Source organism: Mirounga leonina, unplaced genomic scaffold (genome assembly GCF_011800145.1).
Source record: "Mirounga leonina isolate KUSES-001 unplaced genomic scaffold, KU_Mleo_1.0 Mir_173, whole genome shotgun sequence".
Lineage (NCBI taxonomy): Eukaryota > Metazoa > Chordata > Mammalia > Carnivora > Phocidae > Mirounga > Mirounga leonina.
In genome coordinates this window covers 46,436,074-46,448,889 of record NW_023270447.1, presented here as the reverse complement: position 1 = coordinate 46,448,889, position 12,816 = coordinate 46,436,074, and the positions used below count along the sequence as shown (strand labels likewise).

Here is a 12,816-nt window from a genome sequence, read left to right as displayed (position 1 = left end):
TGCTGGACTGGACTATCAAAAATGTTGTTGTCATGAAATATCACAATACATACACACATCCAGATAGGGAACTGACCTACATTAGAGGAGACAAAAGAGACATGGCCATAAACACAATGATTCTTGATTCCTTGATTTTGGATTCCAGAGGGGAAAAAAAAAGAGAAAAAAATTGGGGGACAATTAGGTAAATTTAAAGAAGTATTTCATATTAAATAATAATATTAAATTTAAATTTCCCAAGTTTGACAATTACATATGGTTATCTTAAGAGAGTGTCCTTATTCTTAGAAGATAGATGCTGAAGTATTTAAGGGCAAAGGATAATTATTTTTGTTACTCTTAAAATATATATATGGAAAAGAAAATGTGGTTGGTTAACTATAACCAAAAAAGAACTTTGTACAGAAAAAAATACACTGTAAAGAATAGGCCAGTTATTTAATCCAAATGGTCAGTTTAGTTATTCTTCAGAAAAATCATGTGAAGTTTATAAGGAGAATTATGTTTGAAGTAAAAGTTCAAGTTTACACTTGTGGTGAGCATAGCATAATGTAGAGAGTTGTCAAATCACGATTTTGTACACCTGAAAATAATGTAACATTTTGTGTAAACTGTACTTCAATTAAAAAAGTGTTAAAATCTCAAAATATGTTTAAATATTGGCCTTTATTTTTAAAATCTGCTTACATGGATTAGAAGGATTTTTTTACATAAAAAATAGGGTCACCAATAGAATGGTAAGCATGGATCATCTCTTTAACAGAGTGTAAAATGATGACATGTCTTGTGATTCACTTAAACTGAAATATAAAGTATAGGATTTATAGGTTTCAGTGATACTTTAGATTGGTAACACTATCAGTACATTTTACTAAATGTCTTTTTATTACCTATTTTTAAGTTTTTGAAAACAGAGTACATATATCTTTTTATTAATTTTTTTAATCATCTGAGTTACTTTAGGACAAGATGAAATAATTATGTCCAATTTTATTTCACTTAGGACTTTGGGATGAATTTAAATATGCCTAATAAATAAGATGGTTATATTAATTTTAACTCAATAAATGGCAAACTAAACATCTCTTTCCATCAGTTTTAATACAATTTCTAGGGGCGCCTGGGTGGCTCAGTCATTTAAACATCTGACCCATCATGATTTTGGCTCAGATCATAATCTCATGGGTTGTAGTATCCAGCCCCTCGTCAGGCTCTGCACTCAGTGGGGAGTCTGCTTGACATTGTCTCTCTCCCTCTGCCCCACCCCCTCTCTCAAATAAGCAAATAAATCTTTTTAAAAATTCAATTTATAATATTACCCTGTGCTGTGATTTATCTTTTTGTAATTTCTGTTTCCCAACTACTCTAAGGTGGCATCTGTTTAGTGATTTGACACCAAGTCCCTACATGAAATTATAGCTGTGACTACAATCCCCTTCCATTTTGGAGCTTTTTCAATATAAGAGACAATGCCAACATTCTTCCTCTGTGACCATTTTAACTTTGCAGTTATACTATTGCCACCGTTAGAGATACTTTTCCATTTCTGACACCATGCTTTACCATTCTGAATGATGGCATACCACCTCCACCCGGAAGATAATGTGATGTGATGCCCAGATCCCCAACATTTGGGAATGCTGTTGTGAATTGCCTTGGCTGGCACACCACCTTTTCAGGAGAGCTCACATCCAATGATTGATCAACATGGAGGCATAAAGACTAAGTCACTTTCATCCAAACTCAGACAACCTGGAAGGGCCACTCTAGCTTCAGAGCTCCCCAGGGGTTGGTTGAAACTTTCATTAGATAACTGCACCACAGCCTGCTTTCTCCCTCTGTGCACTTCTGCTTCCCTTTCTTCTCCACAGCCCTCAATTCCCAAGACCACTTCTTAATAAACCTCCTGCCTGCTAATTTCCATCTCAGAGTCTACTTCCTGCAATTTTTCTGCTTATAGTGTAATTTTAAAATCCCTTGTACTATATAGATGTACATGCCCCAGTAACAGAGATGCCTTCACCCTTAACTTGAATTTCTCCATCAAAATCTTAAAATAGTTTCTCTTTGGGCAGCCCACCAGGTTAGTGATAACATTGCTTGCAAGCACTGAACTGAAATGCATCAAAAGGCAGTTTCACTAAATGATATAGAAGTCTCTTGAACTTAAGTCTATAAAAGCACCAAAAGCAAAATTCTTGGTGTCACCTACAGTCTCCATGTAGCTTTAGTTTCATAACAGGACTCAGTTCCTGGCCAGTGTGAGGAATAGATAAGTATTTCCCTTTTTTTTTTTTTTAAGATTTTATTTATTTATTTAATTGACAGAGAGAGAGAGAGAGACAGACAGACAGCGTGAGAGGGAACACAAGCAGGGCGAGTGGGAGAGGGAGAAGCAGGCTTCTGGCTGAGCAGGGAGCCCGATGTGGGGCTCGATCCCTGGACCCTGGGATCATGACCTGAGCCGAAGGCAGTCGCTTAACCAACTGAGCCATCCAGGCGCCCCTAGATAAGTATTTCCTTTTATACAGTGAGAAGTAGTCCACATCCTTGATCCCCTTCCTCTAGTCTCTACCCAAATAGGTACCCCAGCTGGAAGTATCTGTGGAGATGAAGTCTCTCCCAACCCCATCACCTAGAAGTTCAGATCTACAGAGTATCCAAGTCAGTGCCATCCAAGATTTTCTCTTTATTAGAAAGCCAAAGCTTACCCATGGTTAGTGCCTGGGATTGGTCTTGCTTCCCTAAACCCAGTACAGTAGTTAGTAGATCTAGGCACTAATGCCCACTGGGATCACATGCCTAAGAAGTAGAAGTTTTAAAATGTCAATTTTTGTCACCATTTCTTTTCCCTAGAACTCTGACAAGGGCTTTTAAATCTTTCCCAGAGCCTAGACACCATCATTCCAAAGTATCTCTCAGATTCTGAAAATTATCAATCTAGAAGTATCTGCTGTTACATTTAACTGCCTGTGGACCTTGATGCTGATTGGACATAACCTGAGTCTGCTATAGTTCTTTGGATAGTGTGGACTGAAGACCAATCCTGGAGGTATCATATAGAAAACCAAGTTAACCCCTATGGTAGATCTTACATCATTCTGGCTTCCTCTCTCTGTTGCTGAGATCTAGCCTATTTTGCATTTTTTCCCCTCCTACCCTCCCTTTCTTTATCCCTTTTCCCTTTCTGTCCTTAAAACATCTGTAGGATTTCTGGTTGAGGGACTATGCAAGGTACAGCTGCACCTAAACAATGCGTAAGGATCTTGTATATGGGGCCCAATAGTTTGCTTCAGAAATAAGTGCTTTGCTAATGAGGTCCACCTGGAAGGTTTGCAGCTGGTATGGTCACTCTGCTAGAATGGGTGCTGTGTCTGAACATCTAGATCAGTGCCTGTCCAGGCCAGAGTTTTCCTCTACCTGAGGTCTACTCTCAGCCATTCAGGGTATCTAGATATCAGCAGGGGAAACCTTTGATGTTTCTATCTCTTCTCACCATCACTTGTATGGGCAAGGTACAGATTTCCTCTTTACAAGTAGAGCCTACTATGGTTCTATTTGAGATACCTAATCAGAGATTCTCTTTTATCATTTCTCCTTCCACTTATAGCCCAATTCAGAGTCTAAAACCTCATCCTGATCCTATCTTTCTCTAAGAAAATATTTTTTATTTTTTTAATTTTAATTTAATTTTACTTATCTTTTGTTTTAATTAAAAAGGTGGTATTTGTTCACTTTGATGAAATTGGAAAATAAAAATTAATAATCACAATGAATAACCACTGCTAATATTCTAATATGTTTACTTTGTTTTAAAAAATGAGTGGAAACATAAGCATGCACACACACAGCCCAAGACATATACACAGTGTGTATAATAACGTGTACTGAGCAATGTTCTGTTAAGCATTTTATATTCATTTGATCTTCACAGAAACCATGTGAAATTATTATTTTTGTCTGCAGGCATCCATCTCCCCCACCCTCCATCAACCACCCCATAATTTCACCTTGGTACTAGTCCTGGTGGAACAGATAGTCTGGGACGTGCTCTGTTTATGGCAAAGGGCTGAACACATATCCTATACCAGGCCAATAGGATGCCCTCTCTGGAAATTGAATCTTGAATAGAATGACTCAGAAAAACTTAGCAGCCACTTGATCATATTCATCATATCAGGTCTCCGTAACACTAAAGTTTGTGCTTAATTCTAACCAGCTCTCTTTTCAATCTCCTTCTGTACAGACACAGAGGTGTGTGTATGTGTGTGTGTGTGTGTATTCTTATATGTATTCTTCCACATTAAGATCTGGCCATATTAAAAATTTTAATCATTTTCAGCCTTCAGTTTTTTTGTCTGATAATAAAATCGCTGAAGAAAAATTTTAAATTACTGTAAAGTACAAAGAAGGTAAAACTTACCCATTATTTCAATACCCTGATATCATCAAAATTACTATTAACATTTTGGTTTGTTTAGTCTCTCTTCTCGTTCTCTCTCTCTCTCAGTGGGTATATATATATACACTCACATGCATACAAAATAGGGATCCATACATAAATTTCCATATATAGTATATATATATATAAAACAGCGAGAGTGGGAGAGAGCCATACTGTATATACAGATTTGTATCATCAATTTTTCCTTTTGATATTATTCTTTAAGCCTTTTCCTGAGCAATTAAACTTCTTTCAAAATATTTTAATAGCTACAATATATTTCATTGTATGGATATACCATAATGTATTTAATCACTCTTCTTTCAGACATTTAATGGCTGTTTCTTTTTCTACTTTGATAACTAGCACTGCAATCAACAATTTTGTTGGCATCTGATTATTTTCTTAGAATAGATTCTGGAAGTGAAACTATTGGTTTAAAGGCTTTGAGCATTTTAAAGATTCTTGATATAGACTGTCAAAAATTTTTCAAAAGATTATTCCAATTTACAACCCCACAACTAGTGTTTAAAAATCAGTTTTATTCAGTGCTCCAAATATAGATGCCAACTTTTAGAAATGAATGTCAACAGTTGGAAAATGATAGACTATATTGTATTAGGCTTTTTTTCAATATATATTTTTCTAATTATAAAGTAATACAAACTAATTGCAGGTTGAAAAATATAGATTACAGAAAATAATCCCTTTATCCATAAATAAAAATGACAGTTTGATGAACATTCCTTTGTCTTCTTGCTGTGCACATATTAAATAAATATAATGTTGAGATCATATGGCTCATACTTTTATATATGAATTTTTAATTTAATGTTATATATCATTATGAATTTATATTATTCTCCAAAGCATTGTTTTTATTAGTTGCCAAATAATCTATCTTGTAAACTGGCTATAATGTAGTTAACCTTTCTTGCTTATTGTATGTGGATTGATCAGCATAAATAGAATTGCAGTACATAACATTTTGCATAACCTGACTACATTTTTGATAATTTCAATAGAATTTATGACCAGAAGTGGAATTATAGAATCATGGGTTTAAATAGCATGGCTATTTTAAAGTTTCTTGACAAACATTGACAGAAAATTAGAAAAGGTGGCTCAGTTGTTAAGCGTCTGCCTTCGGCTCAGGTCATGATCCCAGGGTCCTGGGATCGAGCCCCGTATGGGGCTCCCTGCTCAGTGGGAAGCCTGCTTCTCCCTCTCCCACTCCTCCTGCTTGTGTTCCCTCTCTCGCTGTGTCTCTCTCTGTCAAATAAATAAATAAAATCTTAAAAAAAATAGAAAAATTATTCTAAAATGTTTGTTCCAGCTTTGTATGAAAGTGCACTTCACTCTTCTCAACATTATTTTTTTCATTGTTTTATTTCAATGATTTATGTTTTGCATTTTTCTAACCTTTTCATATTTCCTTGAATTATTTGTATTTCTTCTTTGAATTCACTGATCATGTCCTTCACATATTTTCCCATTAGACCTAGTATCATGAAGACAACAGAGCATCCTTCTCTGAGGATCTGTTCTCTGCTTCTACAGAGCTCAGAAGAATAACTCAGTTGCCCCCCAGTTACTTTTCTTAAATATTCCTGGTAATTCACCTGTGGCTCTTAGTGATAAGCATATATGATTGTAGTAACTCATATTTGTAAAGGACTATCCAATTCATAAAACTCTTCCACATCCATTATCGGTTTTGCCCCTGTGAACGAGACCGGGCAGGTTAGTGTCATATGCTAGCATCACTGTAGAAATGTGGACGTTGGATTCCACAGGAGAAAGCTGTTAACAGCCAGTGGGGAGTAAAGTCAAGACTCAGACCAGGTCTTCAATTCCTAGATCTTCTCCTCTTCATTAAGTCACTTTACTGATGTTGCTAGTGTCCAGAAATATAAAACGACTCCACATGGGGTAAGAAAGTTCTGGAATAATGTTAAGAGACTTGATAGCAAAGGCAAGGACTCTATTCTTAGAATGAGACTGATTTACATTTGAGAGCTTTTAATTGCAGTCATCTATCAGTTTTTAACTTTCAATGTCTAAATATAAAGACGCGGCAGTATAAACGAGCCAGCTGCATTTTTACACAGCGCATGGACTGATGAGTTTATGAATGAGTGAAGTGATGGAAATCAACAGCAAGAGTAAGAATATCCCAACCCAGTTCAACAGCCTAAGCCATACATCAGTACCTTGGAGAGCTTCCAACTTTAAGTCAGCCCCTCCCTCACATTCTCAAAAAAGACGGGTTTTCAACCTCCAAAGGAAAATCGGAAGCATTTTACACTGATATCTTCCATGTTTTTTGAAAACTTCAAGGTGATTTCATTTTCCATTTTCCTACCTGAAAATGGTCTTCCCTTTTGCCCCATTTCAAATAAAATTGCCCGTGGCTTGTGATCTTGTGAGAGCTTATTTAATTTAAGCAGCTTTATGGTATTTCCCCCCCTTAGCAAACACATTTCTTTGCCATGCCTGCAAATTAAAATGTCCTTTGCCATTGAGCGCCCAGGAAAAAAATCAGCTCTCCCTATCGCGAGAGTTTTTTATTCTTGGGTAGGATCTGTTTCTGAAGACATGATGGCAGCAGAGCGTGGGTCTCCACAGGTGTAGCCAGGCGCTGCCCTACCTCGAGAAAGAAGGCGCGAAGATGTCTGAGCCCGCCCTACTTACGCTTGGAGCCCCGCTGCCTCTTCTGCCCTTGGGGCTGCGCGAGCTTCAGCCTCTACAATGCCCCGCCGCGCACGCGCGCTCCCCGCCCCCGTCCTCACCGCACCTGCCAGGTCACAAACCCCTTCCCACCCTCTCGCGCTCCCTCCCGGAGGCTGTCTTGTCTCACACTGATTGGTCGGAGCCCAGAGGGTGCGTCCAATCAGCAATCCCTCCTGCGCAACCTATCCCCGCTCTTCCCGCCCCCTGCCGCCCCTGCCGCCCCTCTCGGGCACCTACTTTCTTTGTGACTGGTGCGCGCTCTGGTCACTCAGTGCGGCGGGGAGAGGTGTGCGGGAGTGGGCGGGAGGTGGGGGGAAGAGAGGGAGGGGCGGGCGGGGGCGGGGCGGGGGGCGGGGCTCAGGTGCTGAGCCGCGCGGTCGGGCCAGACCGAGGAGGGGGCTAACTGCGGAGGGGGGCGGAGCAGGGGCGGGGGCGGGGGCGAGGAGGGGGTTACGCCGGCGACGTCGGCAGCGCGAGGCTTCGCGCGTGAGCCGCGCGGGCTGGGCCTGGCTACCGAGCTTTCCCCGCCGGCGAGTAGGTCGTCGTCGACGCCGGCTCCTGGCGGAGCGCGGGGAGGAGGGAGGTGTCCCTGTCAGCGGCGTAGTCGACGGCGGCCCCGGCCATGGAGGAGACGCAGCCGCTTCCGCAGTCCGAGCTGCCGCTGTGCGACAGCCTTATCATCTGGGTGAGTACGAGAGGGCGAGGGGGGCCGAGGGGCGGAGGCGAGGTGCCCGGGGCCCCCAGTTCTCCGCAGGTGAGCCTGAGGAGTAAGCTGGGCCACCTGCGCCGCGGACCGGGCTCATTGCCCTCCGCGTCTCCTGTCGCCCTTGACCGCGGGAGTGCCACCTGCGGGTCGCGAGGCAGGCGTGTGTGTGTTTGAGTGTGTGTATGTTTGTGTCTGGAGACGAGGGAAGGGTAAAGGGAGCTCTGGAGGTAGGGACGGAGGAGGTTCCTCTTACTCCCCCCGATCATGCTTCTGACAGCTGTGGCTGGAGCCAAGTGTCCGTCCCCTTTACTCCTTGCTGCCCTATTTTCTCCCTCTGGGCCACCGACTCTCTCGCCTTCTGTCTGCTGAACAGCCTTCTTATACGGATCTTTGTGCCACTTGGGAGCGAAGGCCCCCTCCGAAACTCCTCTCCCACCCAAACCACTTTGCTCTGCTTGGACACAGGTGACCAAGAGGTGGTTTTGGTTCCTGGATCATGAGAGCTTCTCCAGGATCTCAGGACATCCGATTTTGTAGAAGTCATTTAGAAGGGATATTTCCACGTATTTCCTGTGTGCAGAAGAAGACATGTTGGGGGGTGGGGGGCTTGTATTCCCCTTTTCTTGCGGGCCCCCCCTTCGCCCTCCAGTGGACAGCATATTCTTTAAAGAAAAAACCTAAACACGCACAAAGTGCAAACGAAATGCCACTTGGCATTTCGTTTGCACTTTGTGCGTGTTTAGGTTTTTGTTTTTGTTTTTAAAGTAGGCTCTGCGCCCAGCAGGGCCTGAACTCAGGAACCTGAGATGAAGACCCTGACGCTTAACCCACTGAGCCACCCAGGTGCCCCTGTGCGTGTTTAGTATTTCTAATTAATTTGTGTTAGGTTTGGACAGGCAGAATCTGTCCCCAGTATTCCCCTCAGTAAAATGACGTCTCACCTTTTGGAGATGCTCAGCCATCAGAGAGCTGGCATTCAGGTGTAGTTTCTAGTCCTTATTGGGCAAGTTTGATGCTTAATGGTCTGTCCACAAGGTGCTGTTGATGGTGCCCATCCCCAAGCTAGTTGTTTAGTTGTGTGTAGAGGGGTGTGTGCATAATGGAATGTATACAGACTGGATCAGGAGGTGATAATTGGTTGGTGAGATTCCCTAGCAATCTCCTAATTTGAGTAGTTCAAAAAAATGAGAGAAATCAGAGGTTTCTGGCCACCTATGAAGTCTACTGGAAATAACCATAATTTAAAGCAGCATTTACAGTGTAGAGGTAAATAGCTTTTGTTGTAAGTGGAATGCAAGTATATAGGGTTTCTGAGTTAAAAGCAATTAGCTAACTGTTCATCTGTATTTTCATTTAAAATAAGTATTGGGGGGCGCCTGGGTGGCTCAGTCGTTAAGCGTCTGCCTTCTGCTCAGGTCATGATCCCAGGGTCCTGGGATCGAGCCCCCGCATCGGGCTCCCTGCTCCGCGGAAAGCCTGCTTCTCCCTCTCCCATTCCCCCTGTTTGTGTTCCCTCTCTCGCTGTGTCTCTCTCTGTCAAATAAATAAATAAAATCTTTAAAATAAATAAATAAATAAAATAAAATAAGGATTGGGATTTAGATGCTGTATTTTAAGACTGTCATGAAATAAGGCAACATTACTTTTAATGATGTGTTTTGTTAAAACAAGCGGCTAATTAAAGGGTGTATCCTAATCTGTTACTTTATTGCTCCAAACATCTGACTTAAGTAGTAAACTTAGTCTTTATGATGTCATTGACTTATATGAGGTAGTGGTGAAGTATAGGATTTTCTTGAATTGTATTGCAGTATTTTAAAATGTTATGTGACTATATCCATTCTTTGAACCAGTCTTTATTGAGTTCCTACTTTGTTCAAGGCACTGAGAAAGACAGATATTGAGAATAATCAAAGAACTTTACATTTTTTGCTGGAGTGGTAGACAGAGCTGTGCATTTTTACAATGCGAGGCAATATTCCTTAAAAACTGCAAAAATGGTATAGATGACAGGAAGTAATAGGTTATTTGCGTCTCCAGTTCTAAGGCTGCTGAAACACTACAGAGATAGTGGAATTATTGTGCAGATTGTTGCCTCTACAAATGCTGCTACAGCCAAGTCTACCTGTTCCCATAACAATGCCCAGCCATATAAAGACTAAGAACAACCACACAGTTCCCCTCATGTTTCTCTTTGCAAACTTTTATCAGTCCCTGTTTGAGCCCCTAGCTTTTCTCCCCTCAGGAGAATGACCTCCTTATCTTTGGCTCTAGTTCTAGATCCCATCCGTTCTACCTCGTCTAAAACTTTGCTCTATCATTTGTCCTCTTTCTGTATTTACAACTTCTTCCTCTCCTTTGGCTCCTTCCTCTCAACATATTATACAAAACTTATTCAAATCTTCCCTATCTTAAAGAGAAAGAACGAAGAGCCATCACTCTCTATTAGAACCACACAGTATTTCCCCTTCCCTATGCAGTCAAATTATTTGAGTTTTTTAATACTCATCCTTTATATTTCTTGAACTTTCATTCCCTCTTCAACCCACTGCACTTGAGTTTCTTTTCTCTAAGGCCTTCACCTCCTGGATTTGGCAAACTATTATATATTATCCTTATCTTACTTGATGTTTCCTTTGTGAAATGATTTTCTGCCTTGGTTTCTAGGGTACCTATCTGTTGGCCTCTCTTTACCTCTCCAGATGATTCCCAGTGAACATTGGTATCTTATTTTGCCTTTGCCAGCCACTGCATTGTTGATGTCACTACACTTCCCCAAGTTTCCCCAGACTCTCCTGATGCCACACTCCCCATGCCTACTGTGCTGCACTGACTTTCTATTTCTTGAGGAAGTTAAGCTGTTTTTAATACATCAGGTCTTTCTTAACTTTTCTGTCCTCTGCCTAGAATAGTCTCTTTCTAGTTCTTCTAGTGGCTGGCTTCTTTTCACCATTCAGTTCTTCAGATCTGTTGTCATCTTTCAGAATCAGTAACAGTGAATGACCTACCTGCCCCCTGCCCCCCACTCCTATCCTTTGTAACCTGTTACCCACTTCCTTTGTGTCTATAACATGTAACACTTTCTGAAGTCATCCTATTTGTTCCTTGGGGTCAGAGCCCTTGTATGACCAGTTTTCTGCTCTGTCCCCAGGAACAAGAAACTGACTGGAATCTCCAGTACAACATTGAATCAAAGTGGTGATAGTCAATATCCTTGTCTTAGTCCTGACCTCAGAGACCAGTATTTCACCATTAAGTAGGTTCTTTTAGATACCAGGGATGAACTTCTAACTATTATAGAGGATTGATGGATTTCAACAAGTAGAAATCAGGGGAAATGAATTTCTAAACACAGGGAAGAACCCCTGGCGGTAATGTAAATGGTCTCCTTTGGCAGTAGATCAAAAAGAGGTAGTGGAATACACATCTTGTCATGATATCTCTCATCTCTTAATGTGCTTCCTGCCATATTGAGTAATGTTACATGTTGAGGGGAAGTAGTAGGAGATATAAGATTAAAAAGTTATGATGGGGTTAAATCATGGAGGTGAGAAGACGGTAGTAGACTGTGTTCTTTCAGCATGAGACAGTATTCTGGGACAGTAGAAGCAACACTAACAGAATTTGAGAAGTCATAAAGAAAAGCTGGCTAGTAAAGAGATGCCTTTTTTGGCAGTTATTAAGTTATATTTTATAATATGGAACTTATCTTAAAATAGTTCTTAGAAATGTTATACTGCTACTTAGCAAAAAAACTCAGGGCTGGAGGATAAATTTGGGCACCATTTACAAGGTAGAGGGAGTATTTAAGAGTTTTAAGTATTCATATGAAGATAAATTTAATTCTGCCTCTTAGTTCTGTGACATTTGGAAATTTAAAATTTTTGGACTTCGATTTCACCAATAAAATCAGAGTTGAACCATATTTGTTTTAATGGCTTTCTTAGTTCTTGTGTTTTTTGACTTTGACAGGCAGGTGAAGGAAAAACTCATGCCAAATATATGCCCAAATTAACAAAAAATATTAAAGGCTGAATCATTTTTATGAAAACCATGAAACTCAAAACAATAATCTTCTTTCTGAAATGAGCATTTGGAGGAGGAGAATATGAGAATAGAGCTGACCCAAAGTTGAGTTTTCATTGGCTGTTAGTTATGAAAATCCTTGTTTTTTTCTTGATTTTGGTGACATTTACATTGAAGCAATTCAGGAACAACATTTCCACAGTTCTGATTATTTGCTTTGTTTAAAGATAAAGAAGAAACTAAGATGGTTATTTGCCAGAACACTGTGGTTACTGATAGAAGCCCTGTCTGTCCCTTTTGGGCCACTCACTAAAAGACTTTAGCTTTTCTTCACCTCTCTGAAGAATACTATGAGAGGAGACATTTTTCCTTCATCCCTCTGTTTTGGCCTCCTTACCTATACCGAGCTTTTTTAATTTATTCACTCTTCTTGGTTATAAAGCCTTTCTATTTGGCCAAATGAATTTATATTCTATGTTATCTAATTTATTTTGCAAGTAGTTAAAGAACTTTCAGGAGACTCCGATTTCCATGTCTTAGGAAGGAAAAATTGATCTTAATCTAGACATGGTGGGCAACAAGGCAACTACTACTACTTTTACATATTTCTTTACTATTTTGCTTGATATTCTGTGCTTCCGAAATCATCCTTTTTAGATAACTAATCATATCCATTTTGTAAAAAGTTAATGAAGCAAAGTGTCAGTAGGAAGGGTTGAAAAGTGGGAGCCACATTTTACCTGAAAGTATATGATTGTCTTCTTTTTAAAGATGCCCTGGGGTTTTTCTTCCCTGTACATCCACTTAATTGCAAAATCCTTATTATTTTATATTTTAAATTCCATCAATTCATTCTGTCTTCTTAGTTAGCATTACCTTAATTAGCTCTAAGCCATCCATTTTA

At 40.3% G+C, this 12,816-nt stretch overlaps 1 protein-coding gene across 1 annotated transcript in view; it reads left to right on the top strand.

Annotated features, from left to right (window-relative positions):
• The first annotated feature begins 7,683 nt into the window (after positions 1-7,683).
• HOOK1 (hook microtubule tethering protein 1) overlaps positions 7,684-12,816 on the top strand; it is a 63,153-nt gene continuing 58,020 nt past the window's right edge. Inside the window, exon 1 of the mRNA XM_035018427.1 lies at positions 7,684-7,865. Within this exon, the coding sequence (XP_034874318.1) occupies positions 7,803-7,865 (63 nt within the window). The 5' untranslated portion in view covers positions 7,684-7,802. The remainder of the gene's footprint in view (positions 7,866-12,816) is intronic.